We start from the raw sequence: 17773 nt of genomic DNA, 5'->3' as shown, positions 1-17773 counted from the left end.
TTATCTTTTATTTTGTTAATCAACAGCCAAAATATTTTCCCAATGGTGAGACACATCATTTGACCTTGATAATTTTCTAATTTGACATGTGCATTATGGTTGATTGCAATTTGAATTACTAATTTTGGTGAAAGTCAATTTAACTTCATTGTTTGGTGTAGGGCCTTTCATGGTAACCTTAGAACATAAATGATTTTGAAGGCTAGACAACAATTCTCATGTGAGTCACCCCAAGTTGTATTTATCACTTGATGTGCAACCAATTGATTGGTCATAAATGCTAATTTGGTAGCTTAGACACACCGTCTTGAATTGTTATGTGATGACAAATGTTAACAAAAATGAAGTCTTCTCTCTTAGGTGTGTTGCTAGTCTTATCTACTTCTATTGAATTGAGATAATTAAGCTTGCTTGGTGCTTGTGTCTCTCTAGTTTTCTCTTCAAATTTGCAGCATAATTTTTTGTGATAGTGTTTTTGGAAACAAAATGGTCATAGGCTTGTAATGATGAATGCAAAATGCGTTTTGGCCACAATTTTGTTCTTGCACAAGAAGATTTGACTTTAAGTCAACAAGTGATCCCATGAATATCAACCCAAGTTGGGATTTGATAACCGTTACTCACCAAAAGCGGGCAACCCATAGGAAAAATATTTCTCCTCATTTGATAGCCAACCAACGAACAACCCTATGATGGTGTTCATATAACATTATGCCACAATTATCCACCTATTGCTTTGATTAGTGCTCTAACCCATCTAGCATTGTTCTTGAAGAAGGTGGGTCAACTATCAATAGGTACTCTAACCATTTTAGCAATCATGTGCTTTCATTTAATATTATGGGCATTTTAATTTGAATCATGGGGCAAACTAGATGATTAATAACTCTTGATTGTATCCTTGTTCCCACACTTCACCTGGGAGGTTAGTCTTTGACTCTAGTGTAGTGGGACCTACGTTGAGGCCTTATGCTTTAGGAAGGGCACTACTGGGGAGGCATTGATTGATATGTCATGCCTAGAGTAATAAATACTTACTACTTTCCATCTCTCTCAATTACTCATCTCCAATCTTTGGGCTGATAGTCATTGGTCATTGGATTGGCACCATAAATCCACATCCTTGAGTTAGGTCCCAAAAACTTGGCCTTGGAGGTTGATGCAACTGAAATAATGATAAAAGCATATAAAACCACAACATAAAGAAAATGTAAAATGCAGAAGATCGATGGGACTTATTTAACACGTGGGAAAAAGCCTAGTATGAGCTCTACCCCCTCATTAGCCATCACTTGGTTCCTTGAGCATTTAATGTTTCATCTAAAAGAAGGAACTCTTGAATGTCCCAACCTCAATGCGCGAGAAAGTGCTACATCTTTAAGGGATACTAGAAAAGCACAAAGGAAGCTTGCGCTATTAAGCTATGTGCGAAAGAAAGATAAATCATCAAAGTAAAAGGTGCAACCGAGGGGTGGAAAAACCAGGCTGAGTAAAGGGGTAACTCATGCCACCATAATTTCTCCCTCCTTGCATCATTACACTCATGATGTTGGACACCCATTAGTTGGTCTCTTGGTTGTGGTATCTTCCTTGAAGTCTTTCCCACTCCATGACCACCTTATCACATACACATGGATTGATGGGTCTACCTATGACATGTTTCTCCCCTTGGGGGTTAGAAATACTTAATAGGGTTTTTAACCTAATCATCCCTAACATAAGTGAGGCAACTTGTTTACAGGTCTTGAGCTTGTTAGACATTTGAAGGTGAGTTTTGTGTGAAGTATTTTTGTGCCCTTAGCATTAGATATGGTCCATTATGATGCTTTAATGGTTTTATGCCCCTAATGATGTTGATCTCACTTGATCTTGAGACGTTTTGTTTAGGTTGTATCACATGCAGCAATGATCCCTTGAGGGATAGCTTGACACCTCCCCAACACCTTCATGAGGGTACTTTGCCCCGTTTTGATAGCATATATGACCTTGTGGCCCCAACGTTGCCCCTTTGAAGATGAGCATTGGGTCTTGAGAAACTTCTACACTATTTTGCACCTATTGATGTGCCTCGAGATGTTGAAATGTAGATTTTGAAAGCTTGGGCATTTAATTTTTTGATGATGTGCTTAGATGGAACCATCACACCCTTAGGTTGGCCTTGACCCTGTTTGATGGGCAATGCCTTGTTTTGAAGCTTAGATGAGGATGGTTATCATTGATATGACTTGGGGGAGCTAGCACATTCTTTCTTAATGCCAATGCTTGCCCTAGATGGTGCCACATCACTCCTACTTGCCTTGGAAGGGTAACATAAGCCTCTTTTTGGATCATATCATGTGGAGGAGGTGCCTATTGGAGATGCTCACATGCGCTTTGAGGTTTTCTTGGAGTGAGGTTCATTCTTGGACCATTGCCTCTCTTACTTGATGCATTATTGACCATTCTTGGAGAATGATGTCATGGTGATGATTTTACCCACACGTGGGGGTTATTTTTGGCATATTATTATGTTTTAGAGCTATCTCAAGGTTAGTTTGTGACCTTTGACCTAATTGAATGCTAAAATTAACTTGTTTTAGGGGATTTTGCCTGTAAAATTAATGAAATGAGACTTGGTTGCCCTTATATAAATAGGGGAGTCTCACTCACTCATTCATGATCATCATTCATTACACTTCTGTCGCTTTGGAAGTGTGCACTAGCTATTTTTGACTTTCTACTTGGATGCAATGTAGTAGTTTTATAGAGTGAATTGTCTTTTGGGGAGGAATTTTGCATGAGAAGACTTCTTTGGGACTGATTCAAGAGAGTCTTGTTGAATATTGTAAGTTTAATGTTGACCTCCTTCAATTTTTGCATGCTATAACATGTGAATTAGGGTTTCTATGTGTGCCATGTCGAAATTGTAATTTATTTCATGAAATCTTGATTCTTCATGGTATGTGAAATTGTTTTCCTTGAATCCTTCAAGAGAACTTTAATATATGCATCTCTTGAACTTTGAATCTCCCATCTAAGGAAGTTGTTAGGGTTTCTAAGTTGAGATTCTTACTTTACTACCCTCTTCATCAACGCTGTCTTCAAATTCGCAACATAATTTTTTGTGATACCGTTTTCGAAGCAAAATGGCCGCCAACTTGCAATGATGAATGCAAAATGCGTTTTGGCCACAAATTTGTTCTTGCACAAGAAGATTTGTCTTTAAGTGAACAAGTGATCCCATGAATATTGTTATGTAACTAACTCACAAAATAGAAGAAAAGATAGATCAATGACTTGAGAAATAGCCTCTTCGAGGGAGCAACCTTCTTTACATTACATAAATGAAAAATTCTTGGATGATACAAATGACAAGACCTCCTTTGTATATATAGGAGTTTAAGGGGTCACAATATAATCAGAGCCTACATAACAATAATAATGTAAGGGCACAACAATAACAATAGTGGGCTTCTATGGGGCACAACAATAACAATATGGGGGCTACATGGGCATAACAATAACAATAAGGGGCTACACTGATAATAACAATAAGGGGGCTATAATAGTATTATAGGTACCTAACATAACCCTCTTCTTCAAAAAAGTGTTGTCCTCAATGCTTGAGTAGTTCTAGGTGGCTACACTAGTATTATAGGTACCTAACATGCCCCTCTTCTTCAAAAAAGTGTTGTCCTCAATGCTTGAGTAGTTCTGGATGCTTCTGTATAAAATTCTCATTCTCCCATGTGCAATCTTTAGCGGGTAAGTTCTTCCACTTAATGAGATACTTTGAAATTGATCAATTCCGTAGCTGTTGGGTTCCTGTTTTCGTGACTACTGCTTCAAGCTCTAATATGATTTTTCCTTCCTCATCAAGTTCTGGCAATATTGGCTGATCTTGGAACTTGTTATCGATAACCTTCTTTAAGCATGAAACATGGAAAATTGGGTGTACTCGGGAAGATGTAGGAAACTCCAATTTTTATGCCATAGTACCAATCTTTTGCAATAGTACTTGGGTGATAGTTTATTATCCTTCTTAGCTTGCTTGAGGGACATTTGTTTGTATGGTTGTAATCATAAAAATACCCAGTCGTCTACATCAAAACTTCTTTAAATGAAATTTTGATCTGCCTGTGGTTTCATTCGGTTCTGCACCAGAGTGAGGTTATCCTTTAAGAGTTGGGGAACTTGTTGTTGATTCTCGATGTGATCTTCCACTGCTTGAATATTAGAATTTTCTCTTAAAGATGATGTGATGGGCAGTGGATGATATCCATAAAGTGCCATAAATGGGGTCATTTTTGTTGCAGTATGGAAGGAAGTGTTACACCACCATTTAGCCAGAGGTAATCACTTGAGCCATTGTGTTTGTTTATCAGATACAAAACAACGAATATATCCTTCCAAACATTTGTGCACTATCTTAGTTTGCCCGTCCGATGGAGTATGATAAGACAAGCTATGAGCTACTTTTGTACCAAGACAAGAAAATAATTCTGTCCAAAAATTTCCAGGGAAAATGGGATATCTGTCTCTTAAAATAATCTTTGGGTTTCCATGTAACTTTTGAATTGTTTCCATAAATGCAGTAGCAAGTGTACTGACTTTAAAATGATGGGATAATGGAAAAAAGTGTCTATACTTGGTAAGTTTATCAACTACTGCCATGACGACACTATTTCCTTCAGACTTGGGTAAACCTGCAATAAAATCTATTGAGACTTCCTCCCAACGTTGGCTTGGAATGGATAAAAGTTGTAATAGACCAGGGGTCTTAATTGTTTCAACTTTATTTTGTTGGCAAACCAAACATTCTGCCACAAACTTTGAATATCAGTTAAGACCTTCCCAAAAAAACTCCTTCTTGACCCTGTGGTATGTTTTTAAAAATCTTGAGTGCCCTCCTAAAGGAGAGGAGTGCAATTCCAAAATAATCTTTTGTTTTAGTTGGGAATTCTTACATAGATATAAACGATCTTTGTACCATAATGAGTCATTTTTCCAGATAAATGTATTCGATGTATTGCGATCTTGTTGCAACTTTTGAATGAGTGCCCACACCTCTTCATCATTTTTCCATTCCTCCCTTGCTTCAGTTATCCATTTAGGTTGGATAATCGAAATGGAACCACATCCTCATCTGTTCTTGAGAGTGCATCTACAACAACATTTTGCTTCCCTTTTTTGTAGATGATTTCAAAGTCATTTTCCAACATCCTAGTGACCCATTTTTGTTGCTCTTTTGAAGATAATCTTTTTTGTTCCAAAAAGTATTTAAGACTATCATGATCTGTTTTTTACCTTGAAGTGCCTTTCCATCAGGTAAGTGCGCCATTGCTTGCCATATTATAAATAGGTTTGTGTAAATACTTTCCCTTGATTGGATGACTTTCAAAAGCAATGGGTCTTCCTTCTTGCATTAAAACAACACCAATTCCATTTCTTGATGCATCACATTCCACGATAAGGCTTTTTGTGAAGGCTGGAATAGCTAAAATTGGAGCTTGGCACTTTGCCTATTTAAGATGTTGTAGGGACTTAGTTACTTTTGGAGTCCAAAAGAATGCATTTTTCTTCAATAATGTTGTTATAAGTGCTGCGATTTTCCCATAATTCTTAACAAACTTTGATAATACCTTGTAATAAAGGTTTTAATAGACTGGGGGTCTTAATTGTTTCAAGTTTATTTTGTTGGCAAACCAAACGTTGGCTTGGAATGGATAAAGGTTGTAATAGACCAGGGGTCTTAATTGTTTCAACTTTATTTTGTTGGCAAACCAAACATTCTGCCACAAACTTTGAATATCAGTTAAGGCCTTCCCAAAAAAATTCTTCTTGACCCTGTGGTATGTTTTTAAAAATCCTGAGTGCTCTCCTAAAGGAGAGGAGTGCAATTCCAAAATAATCTTTTGTTTTAGTTGGGAATTCTTACATAGATATAAGCGATCTTTGTACCATAATGAGTCATTTTTCCAAATAAATGTATTCGATGTATTGCGATCTTGTTGCAACTTTTGAATGAGTGCCCACACCTCTTCATCATTTTTCCATTCCTCCCTTGCTTCAGTTATCCATTTAGGTTGGATAATCGAAATGGAATAGAGCAATGCTTCCACATCCTCATCCGTTCTTGAGAGTGCATCTACGACAACATTTTGCTTCCCTTTTTTGTAGATGATTTCAAAGTCATTTTCCAACATCCTAGTGTCCCATTTTTGTTGCTTTTTTGAAGATAATCTTTTTTGTTCCAAAAAGTATTTAAGACTATCATGATCTGTTTTTTTACCTTGAAGTGCCTTTCAATCAGGTAAGTGCGCCATTGCTTGCCATATTATAAATAGGTTTGTGTAAATACTTTCCCTTGATTGGATGACTTTCAAAAGCAATGGGTCTTCCTTCTTGCATTAAAACAACACCAATTCCATTTCTTGATGCATCATATTCCATGATAAGGCTTTTTGTGAAGTCTAGAATAGCTAAAATTGGAGCTTGGCACATTGCCTATTGAAGATGTTGAAGGGACTTAGTTACTTTTGGTGTCCAAAAGAATGCATTTTTCTTCAATAATGTTGTTAGAAGTGCTTGCGATTTTCCCATAATTAACAAACTTTGATAATACCTTGTAATAAAGGTTTTAATAGACCAGGGGTCTTAATTGTTTCAAGTTTATTTTGTTGGCAAACCAAACATTCTGCCACAAACTTTGAATATCAGTTAAGGCCATCCCAAAAAAATTCCTTTTTGACCCTGTGGTATGTTTTTAAAAATCTTGAGTGCCCTCCTAAAGGAGAGGTGTGCAATTCCAAAATAATCTTTTGTTTTGGTTGGGAATTCTTACATAGATATAAGCGATCTTTGTACCATGATGAGTCATTTTTCCAGATAAATGTATTTGATGTATTGGGATCTTGTTGCCACTTTTGAATGAGTGACCACACCTCTTCATCATTTTCCATTCCTCCCTTACTTCAGTTATCCATTCAGGTTGGATAATCGAAATGGAATAGAGCAATGCTTCCACATCCTCATCTCTTCTTTTGAGTGCATCTGCAACAACATTTTGCTTCCCTTTTTTGTAGATGATTTCAAAGTCATTTTCCAACATCCTAGTGACCCATTTTTGTTGCTCTTTTGAAGATAATCTTTTTTGTTCCAAAAAGTATTTAAGACTATCATGATCTGTTTTTTACCTTGAAGTGCCTTTCCATTAGGTAAGTGTGCCATTGCTTCATGGCATGTAGTATTATAAATAGGTTTGTGTAAATACTTTCCCTTGATTGAATGACTTTCAAAAGCAATGGGTCTTCCTTCTTGCATTAAAACAACACCAATTCCATTTCTTGATGCATCACATTCCACGATAAGGCTTTTTGTGAAGTCTGGAATAGTTAACATTGGAGCTTGGCACATTGCCTATTTAAGATGTTGAAGGGACTTAGTTGCTTCTGGAGTCCAAAAGAATGCATCTTTCTTCAATAATGTCGTTAGAGGTGCTGCAATTTTCCCATAATTCTTAACAAACTTCTGATAATATACCTTTTCAACACCCTCATGAGATACAATATGACTCAAATATTCCACCTCTTGTACCCCAAAGAAACATTTGGAGGTTTTTGCATACAATTGTTTCTCCTCCAATAGTTTGAGCACCCTGTCAACATGTTGAAGATGATCCTTCCAAGACTTGATGTAGATTAGTATATCATCAAAAAAACACAAACGCAAATTTTCTAAGGAAGGGTTTGAAAATGGATTTCATCAAATCTTGAAATGTGGAAGGTGCATTTGTAAGGCCAAAATGCATGGCCAAAAATTTACAATCACCTTCATGAGTTCTAAATGTTGTTTTCAGAATATCTTCAATCTTCATTCTAATTTGATGATATCCTGAATGAAGATCTAGCTTGGTGAAGTAAATTGCTCCATGTAATTCATCCAACAATTCATCAATGACGAGAATGGGAAATTAATCTTTAATAGTGAGCTTGTTGAGCTCTCTATAATCTGGACACATATGCCATGATGCATCCTTCTTGTGTACCAATACTACTGTAGCAGAGAAAGAATTTTGGCTAGGTTTTATTATACATGCCTCTAGCATATCTGCAACCATATGTTCAATTTCACTCTTTTGGGCATAAGGATATTTGTAAGGTTTAATGTTTGGAAGAATGCTTCTTGGAATCAAGTGAATAGTATGATCATGATCACGAATAGGTGGGAGGCCTTTGGGAGTCCCAAATACTTTGGAATGATTTTCCAAGATTCTTTAGACATCTTGAGAAACAAATGATTTTGATGCTTGAACATCTAGTGAGCATAATTGTGCAATTATGCCACGCTTGTTATTTCTTCAAAAGCTTTTTCATGCCATTAAAGCTGATTATCTTCCCCGGTTTCTTTACGATGCCCCTTAATTCAATTTCCTTTCCATCCCATGAAAATTTCAAGAAAGTTCTTGAAAATTAAAAGCTATCGTCCCCAAAGATTGTAACCATTGGACTCCTCATACAACATTAGCACCATCCATTGGAATGGAAATCATTTGACTATTCAATACATGTTCCCCCATGGGTAGATTGATATTATGACACTTCCATGAACAATTTTCCTCCATTTGCAACCATCACTTGATGCTTTGGTGCCGGATATAGAAAACAATTCAATTCCTTGGCTATCTTACAATGAATAAAAGTGTGGGTACTACCAAAATCAATTAATACTATTACCTTTTTCTTCTTGATAAGTCCTTTTCTCTTGAGAGTTTTGAAGAGTGGTAATTCCTGCCAATGCATTACAAGACATGGTCAGATTCATTTCTTCTTTCTTTACGGTCGGTTCCTGGTGTATATCCTATGTTTCTAGTTCCTTTTCTTCCTCCTCTTCACAATCTATGTAAAATAATTTCTTCTTAGCACGCTTATGACCCATAGTGTATTTGCCATCACGACTGTAACAAAGCCCTTTTGCTATTTTTCCTTCCAGTTGTTGCATTGTCAACCTTGTAGGTTATGGGAGGCTAGGAGCATCAACACTTCCATCTTTATAGTTGTGAGTGGTAGACTTCCTTGCTGCCATAATTTTGCTTTCAACTTTCCTTGCCACCTTGAATGCCTTCTCCAATGAATTAGGTTCCCAAAGGCAAACCTCCTGTTGGATGTTATCCTTTAAAGTCCCTATGAAGACATCATTCCTATGCTCCTTTGGAATATCATTTACCTAGATATTCAATTTTGGGAAGTCCTCAATGTGCTCCCTCATTGAACCCTTTGTTTGAGATTTATCAATTGGCTAAAGAAGGTATTGCTCTTTGTATCCTCATAATGTGATTCCAATTCTTCCGCAAAAATTGTCCAAATGACAATTGATTTATGATGAGAACAAAGTCATCTATACCACACAAATTGGTTTTGTTTTAAAATATAAAAATGCAATGTGTAACTTTTGTGTGTGTGGCACTTCATGTAGATCAAAGAATTGCTCCATCTGTAGTATCCATGTTATCGAATCCTTGCCATCAAACTTCCTCATATCTATCTTTGGAATGTGATGGGTCTTAAACCTAATGTTGGAGTCATTAAAATCATAATTCATATTCCTTTTGTCCTCATCTTGATTTTCATGGAGTACCTAGTCACCACTAGGAAACATTTCTTGTAACAACTTTGTCAAACCTTCCTTCAAACCTTCCATGTTTTTTTTTAAACCATTCTTCAAATCTTCCATGTTGCCTTTCATATTTGTTTCTATACCATACATCTTAGCTTCTAGTTCATTTTTGGTTACTCTTTGCGAGAGCAAAATTTGTTGCACTTGGTCTCATAATTTTGATATATCATGTTGCATTTCTTCTTCTTCTTCATGCATCATAGTAGAGCCTTCTAGTTGCTTACTAGATGTGTCCATTTTTTTGTTTCGAGGCATTTTGGAATCAACAATGATATCTATGCTTCACTATGCCCTTTGAATCACTTCAAACTGATTTTTCAAACAAACATTATGCAAATTTAAAAAAAATACACACCTTTTCCTTGCTTTTTAGGAGCTCAATATTGAAATTGTTGTATCTTTGTAATTTCGGATCTCTAAGGTCTAAGATTTCGTCCTATGGTATCCTTCTGAGTCTTCTTTCCAATGCCACAAGTTCGACCAAGATTGGATTCTTCAAGAAAAAGTTATGCCCAATATCCCACGATGGCTTGATAATGGATTTGGTTCAGTAGAGTGAAACTTGTACAGTGTGCCACGTGTCACTGTTTTGACCTTCGCCCTTGAAAACGATACACGAAAAACTTAGGTTTGTGCACTTTCAACTACTTCTTATGAAATTCAAATCCGATGCTCAGAGAGAAAATTATGAGGATTTTCCTTAGGTCACATGTTTGAGATTGAACTTAGGAGCCCGCAAAAACCCTAACTTCTTCGAGCCATATCTTAGAAAATATAGTGAATCAAAATCTGAATTTTTTACATGAAGTTCACCAAGATTTCGGCTCCCGTGGTCGAAATTGTAACTTTTGAATCGTCAGAGAAAAAAATGTACAGCGAAAATACCAATATGTCCTATTTGAAGTAGTGAAACCCTAGAATCCAAAACTCTGATACCAAATGTTATGCAACCAACGCACAAAATAGAAGAAAAGATAGATCAATGATCTAGAAATAGCTTCTTTGAGGAGACAACCTCCTTTACATTACATAAATGAACAATTCTTAGATGATACAAATGACAAGACCTCATTTGTATAAATAGGAGTCTAAGGGGTCACAATATAATCAGAGCCTACATAACAATAATAATGCAAGGACACAACAATAAACAATAGTGGGCTTTTATAAGGCACAACAATAACAATATGGGGGCTACATAGGCACAACAATAACAATAAGGGGGCTACACTAGTATTATAGTGACCTAACAAATATTAACCCAAGTTGGGATTTGATAACTGTTACCCAACAAAAGTGGGTAACCAATAGGATAAAATTTTTCCCCTGATTTGATAGCTAACCAACAACCATATGATGATCTTCAGATAACATGCCACAATTATCCACCTATTGCTCTGATCATAGTTCTTATCCCTCTATCATTCTTCTTGAATGAAGTTGGCTCAACTATTAGTAGGTAATCAATCCATTTTAGCAATCACGTGCTTTCATTTAATGTTATGAGCAATATTAATATGAATTTTTAGGCAAACTAGATGATTGATTGCTCTTGATTGTATCCTTGTTCTCACACTTCACTTGGGAGGTTAGTCATTGATTCTAGTTCATTGGGACCTCTGCATTGAGGCCTTATGGTTTAGGCAGGGCACTATTGGGGAGGCATTGATTGATATAGCTTGTCTAGGGTAATCCATATTTTCCACTTTCCATCCCTCTCGATTTCTCGTCTCAAGTCTTGGGGTTGAGAGTCATTGGTCATTTAATTGGCACCCTATATCCACATCCTTGAGTTAGGACCTCGAAACTTGACCTTGGAGGTTGATGCAACTAAAATAACAATAAAAGCATATAAAGCCACAATAGAAAGACAATGTAAAATGCAGAGGATGGTTGGGACTTGTTGCACCAATTTTTCCAACATTCTTAGGAAGCAGGTTCCAGGAGCTTGAAGGAATTTTTTTGAAGTTTAGAATCATCATCCAACAGTGTATCATGTCATTGTAAACCCATTTTTCAAATTTGTAATGTAAATGATGCTAGTATGACCGTTTAATTATGTAACAACTTAGGTAAGCCTATGATTTTGGTGACGAATTTCATCCTAGGAGGTTTTTCGTCTCACTGATTCACCTGTGTTTCTATACACGGATGATTGACAAAGTTTTTCCTTCAACCCTCACCTGAAAGCTAGGGTGGAATTTATCGTTGAAGTTTGAGTTGAGTCTTAGTGTTTTAGTGGAGTCTATTGTAAAAGTGATTGAGAATAATTTAAGCTAATTGGCTAAATTATTTTATTACAGATCACTTGGTCTACTAGATCATATTGTGTCGCAGAAGTGGGTAAGTTTTCTGAGGGTTTATAACGAACAGGTGTTCCCCTTTTAAGGGTTGAATTTATAAATCTTATGTGAAAAATATTTTAGTGCATGGTCCCTCATATTTAAACACCATGGCTAAAATATTTGAGGGTGAAAAAATAATTAATCCCCTCATGAGTCAATTAATTAATTTTTCTGGCAAAAATAAACTCAATCCTAAGCCAAACAGTTAATTAATTCAGAGTCAAAATTAAAATTAGAGAAATTAATTCTCCTCGTGGAAAAATTCGCGGGTCTAAAAAATGAAATTTCAAGAAAATTTGGACCCTTGGACTTTGGTGGTTAAGTTAAAGTCATTTTTTTTGGGAAATTAGCTCAAAATAATTTTTTTTGAGCTAATAAAAATTGGTTTTAATGAGAAATTCGAAAATTCCTCAAAATAATTGTTTTCGATGACAGAGATTAAAAGATGATCACGGATTTATCAACGGTCGAGATTATTCTGATAGGGATCAAACCAACTAGCCGTTATTTTCGACTTGGAGGAATTTCTCTATAAAAAGAAAGGCATTTGCTTCTATTTTTCATCTTTGGATGATTTAGGTTTGATGTATTTTTGTAAATACTGGTGGAAGTCACTGTCCTGCTGGGAACTTTTGAATATCATAATAGAAAACTTTGGGGTGCAGTTCATGGTGTCTTTGTCTCGCTGATTTGTGGTATGTGTTGGGTATGTGCTTTCCTATATTGTGCTTTAATATAATTTGAATCGTTATTGCATTTGTAGATAATAGGAACATTTTATTGGTAAGTTAGGTGATCTGATTCATTGTATAATCTAACGATCTGTTGTTGAGAAATATATAGAGTTTGCAGGTTCCCCGACCCTTGGGCTCCAAGTTCACAAACTGTGGGCACAAATTGACCTTGTTTGGATTTCAGATATTTTATATGGTTTTCTTAATTTGCTAAAGCTGTGGTCAACATCTATTTTTTAGAAAATACATCTAGCCGTTGTCAAAATTTTATTCAAAAATTATTACTCAAAATTCTTCAAGCATTGTACACTTGTATATTTTGTATAATATATTTGTTTTTCTAACCCTTGTTTTGCGATTGGGGTTTGGGGTTTTGGGATTTTGAATTTTTGTATATATTGCGGTTTTGGGCACTTATAAATTTATTTGTGCAGGTGAGATGCAAGAAGATTTGCTGGATTAGAGCTAGATCCAAGCCCTTGAGGGTAAGATCTATTATCATTTTTTTTTTTGCATGGTCAACTATTGAAGAATTGCAGTGTTCTGAAGCAAAATAATTTTCTGGCGAGCGTTTCTAAAGTTTCAGGCCTCTTAGGCCCAACGTCTCTCCTCCTTGGCCTAACGTGGCCCCTTCTAGCCTCAACGTCTCCCTTATAGCCCTTGCTGTGGGCATTTTTGGTCCTTATAGGGCTGGCTGTAAGCCCTAAGGCCCTCAACCTACCCTTAAGACCTTGTCGTAGGCCCTAGAGGGCCTCCTCATGACCTCGACCCTCCTTCCAACCATGTGTCTCCCATTTTCTCGGCCTCCCTTGCCTCCATCCAACCTTCTCCTCTCTCCTTCCTCCTCCTTACCCCTCCGTCTCCCCTTGTTGTGGTTTTTTTTGGCCTTGAAAGGCTTGGCTATGGCCTTTAGGCCACTCGACCTCTCCTTAACCCTTTGCCGTGGGCCTTTAAGGCCTTAAAGCCCTAGGCCGTAGCCCTTTAGGGCCTTTCGACCCATCCTTAGCCTAGTGGCAACCTTACAGGGCTTGCTGCCGCATGCCTATCTAGGCCTTTAGCCCCTTCTTCTAGCTCTCTTCTTTCTCTCATTTGTTCCCTCTTCCATCTCTTATTTGAGCATTTGATTGCTGGACTGAATATTGGTGTGTTTTGTAGAGGTATTTGGCTCAAGTTTTATGTTTACAAGTGTTCAAGTCATTGAAAAATTTGGCAAATTGGGCAAGTGATCTTCAAGACCTAGGGCCTTTGGTTTGACCTTTAAACCCTTGCTCATTTCATTGTTTTACTTCAACAAGTTAAATAATTCATAACAGTGATAAAAGACATCCTAAATTGGCATAAAATTAACTCATAATTGGCTTGACATATTAAGGAATTAATTGCATGAGTTGGGCTAATTTTGCTTAAGTGAATTTCACATATTGCATTGACTGACATAAGTGTGATCAAATCTGATATAATAGTGAAAAGTGCACTATAAGAGAGTTAAAACAATCAAGGTCTTGTGTTGTTGAAATTCATTTGGAATTGGGCTTCTATTGCTTGCATTGGACATCTTACTTTGTATTTAGGAACGCTCTAAACATAATTAACTTATTGGCTGTCATAAATCTATCTTAACATTGGAATGCAAGTTACATACGTGCTCTCATAGTTGTATATTCAAATTGTTACTTGTTTCATGGTTTTTGTGCTATTGTGCTAACATTGTGATTACCTTGTGAGCTCATAATCTCTAAAGATCATAACTTTGCACTAAATTCACTCACACAAGCACTAAATCAAGAATTGAATATCATTTTGCATCTCTTAAGTGAATTTGTGAATTTGGCTATTCTTGGTTAGAATCATCTCATAATAATCATTTTATTGTTGGATAATCATTGACGAATATTGGCTAAGAACACTTGCAATCTTATTGGCATAACTCTAATTGTGCATATTCAAGCTATTTGTGATCTTGAGGATCTAATTGGTTGTGGTTTCATAACAATATCTTGGTATCTTAACGTTCTTTGCTTAAAGACTTCTATTCTATTTGAATATCTCTCGATAATGATTGTAAGTGACATTGTCATATTGATCTTGCATTGAAAATCATTGACTAATTGTTAATTGGATAAGTGTTCTAAGTTTCCTTAATTGCAATCATTGTCATCATTTATTGGTTGAACATTTTGTGGAAGATAATTTTGTCTTGAGCACTTGGGTAATTGTCTTGAGGGGATCTCCTGTTTATTGTTGGCACTTGTTAACTTGGCACATTTTCTTGTGGTTAAGATTGTACTCTATTGACAAGTACTTGTACTTGCTGGTATAAAGTGAAGTCAAATCATAATTATGTACTTAAGATTAAACAATCTTACCTTAAGAATCACTCATAATCATTGCATATCATTCTAAGTTAGTTTTGCACTTAATAATTTACCCCTAAGCATAATTGGTTGATAGACATTTAGGGCCACCCTTTCTCAATTTAGCTTGAGGGACTTAGCACCTCTTTAGTGGTTAACACGACGACCTTGTAGTTGTTAGAGCCACAGTCTCTGTAGCGCCGGAGGCATCGGGTGGTTGGAACATAGGGGGAGGTATCATTAATCAAGCCTTTGCTTGCTTCCCATTGGCTTCCATCCCACAACTTTCTCTAGAGACTAGCTCCAAATTAGTTAAGAGGAAGGTCACACTTAGTATGAGCATCTAACTTCAAATTGACCAAGATTTTTCATTTCACCTTGTTGTTAGGATTTGCACTTCATTTAGGTTAGTTAAGCATAAGCAGTGGTTGTTCATCTGGTTAATTGGTCTCTAATTAATATAAAGCAAGAAGTTGACTCCATAAGGCACTGGTCTCACATTAAGATCTAATCTAAACTTTAAGTCTTGCTAAAATTAACCAAATAGCTAGGCCATTCAATTGTGTCTCTCGGACTCATTGGTTTCCAACTTGTCCTTCATCTTCACATTTTCATAGGGATTACCCCCCATAGCCTACTATTGGGAGATAGCTAGAGCGGAGAGGTCAAGGATCAGAGTGATAACCTTCGACCTACTTTGTTGTTGCAGTGCCTGTACAATCTGAGCGACAACATGACTTCATTAGCATGTGGGAAAAGGCGTAGTATGAGCTCCACGCACTCATTAGTTATCACTTAGTTCCTCAAGCATTTAATGCTTCATCTGAAAGAAAGGAACTCTTGAATGTCCCAACCTCGATGACTGAGAAAGCGCTACATCTTTAAGGGATATTGGAAAAGCACAAAGCAAGCTTTGACGACTTTGGCTGTGGTGGCTGCGAGCAGTAAGACTGGTGGCTTGCTTAGGCCTTTTTTCATTTCGTTATATATATATATATATATATATATTTTTTTTTTTTTTTAATTTTATTATTTTACTTAATTTTATATTTTTTTACAGTCTGTTTTTGTTTTTATTTTTATTTTTTATTATTTCTTTTAATTTAATATATTTGACCTTTTATTTTTCTAATATTTTTCTTCTATTTTCTTTTGCTTTAAATTTTTTTATTTTTTATTTTTTATTTTTATTTTAATTTTTAATTTTTTTAATTTTTTTATTTTTTTCTTCACTTTTTTTGTATAATTTATTTTTATTTTTATTTTTGACTATATATATATTGCACTTTTTTTTTAATGGCCAAAGGCTTGACAACAAAAAAATGGAGAATCTCTAATTGTATAACAAAACGCTTCAATTACGATGACAACTACATTGGCGAAGACTAATGGCCAATGGCCGGGATCAGAGAACATGGCTCTAATACTAATCTAATGAACAAAGTTCGTATACACAACAGAATAATTCAGAAGAACTGAAATATGTTGGTAACCATCGTTGGACAAGCAGTAATTGTATATAATAATTTTTGAATGTATAAAAAAATGGTAAAATGATTACAATGAGGGCGCACTTATATACCTAGGCAGGTGCCCTTTCATAAATGGTCATGTCTCTATGACACACCTCTTCATTACTAATTAAATAACTATTAGTTAATTACTTATTACTTATTACTTATTATTATATTTATATTTACATTTACATTTATTATTTTTATATGAATTATATTCGTAACACCTACCATCGGACCATTCTTATCCAAGTCCATGTGACTTAGGCTCCTCATTCTAATCCATCACATTACAAGACTCTAAGATGTTTGTCCAACATGCTTATCCAATCCAACATTCTCCCATGTACTTGACTTAGGACATCAGCCCTAATCCATCATAGTACCTGACATAAGGAGAACCAAACAAGTCATCATTCTCCCTATCTGTGATGCATGCACTTGACTTACGACTGTTAGTCTTGGTCTAGTACACGACACATGGAAAACTAGTGTCCAACCAAAATTCTGCTCAATCATGGTCCACGGAGGACATCCCTATTCTCCTTTTAATCAGAGAATAGATCCTACTCCTATTCAAGGAGACTCCTTTTTACTCCCTCCTAAACTTAGAGGAGATTCCCAACTTCCTTTAGGGAAGTCATAGCCACAAGTTCTCATACATGTTTTTGATAAAAGCACTAGGTACTAGCTTGCATGGCTCCTTCTTTCTTCCACATCTCATTGTACAGAGCATGCTTCTTTCATGGACCCATCTTCTTATGACAGGTTCTAGGTCATCTAACTTGCTCATCACTTATGGCTCGACTATTGAACCTTCCCAAACTTCAAGCTTATCATAGCTTCCACGAAAATGATCTCCCTTCTAGACCTTCAGGTTATTATCTCACATTGCTACCCTCCAATCCCAAGATGAGCACATATTGATCTTCCTTGATGCCAGGTACCAAATGTTGAGCTTTTCCCTCAACATCCACATAGTGGAACTTGCTTCAACTATCATATATACCTACAACATCTCTCCAGGCAGCGAAAACAACATTTTAACTAGATAACCAATAATGGATATGATCATCAAACTTACCTTATGACGATCTTCTTGACAAAACATCAACATCTTCAAGGTCCATCTCCATATGAGTCTATCATAGTGCCCAAGTATCCAACTTGAT

At 36.2% G+C, this 17773-nt stretch overlaps 1 protein-coding gene across 5 annotated transcripts in view; it reads left to right on the top strand.

The window, feature by feature from the left end:
• LOC149218442 (NAC domain-containing protein 54-like) overlaps positions 1-17773 on the top strand; it is a 257913-nt gene that overhangs the window by 30701 nt on the left and 209439 nt on the right. For 2 of the 5 annotated variants that reach the window (XM_089384036.1, XM_089384034.1), the window contains one exon: positions 13168-13218. The exons of the other annotated variants lie outside the window; for them this stretch is intronic. In XM_089384036.1, the coding sequence (XP_089240162.1) occupies positions 13168-13218 (51 nt within the window). The remainder of the gene's footprint in view (positions 1-13167; positions 13219-17773) is intronic. 5 annotated transcript variants of the gene reach the window in all.

The sequence above is a fragment of the Pinus tabuliformis genome, chromosome Q, assembly GCF_031772625.1.
Source record: "Pinus tabuliformis cultivar Carrire ecotype Pingquan chromosome Q, CPIR1, whole genome shotgun sequence".
In the NCBI taxonomy this organism is placed as follows: Eukaryota; Viridiplantae; Streptophyta; class Pinopsida; order Pinales; family Pinaceae; genus Pinus; species Pinus tabuliformis.
Note: the sequence above shows the minus strand (reverse complement) of the source record. Positions and strands in the feature narration are given on the sequence as shown.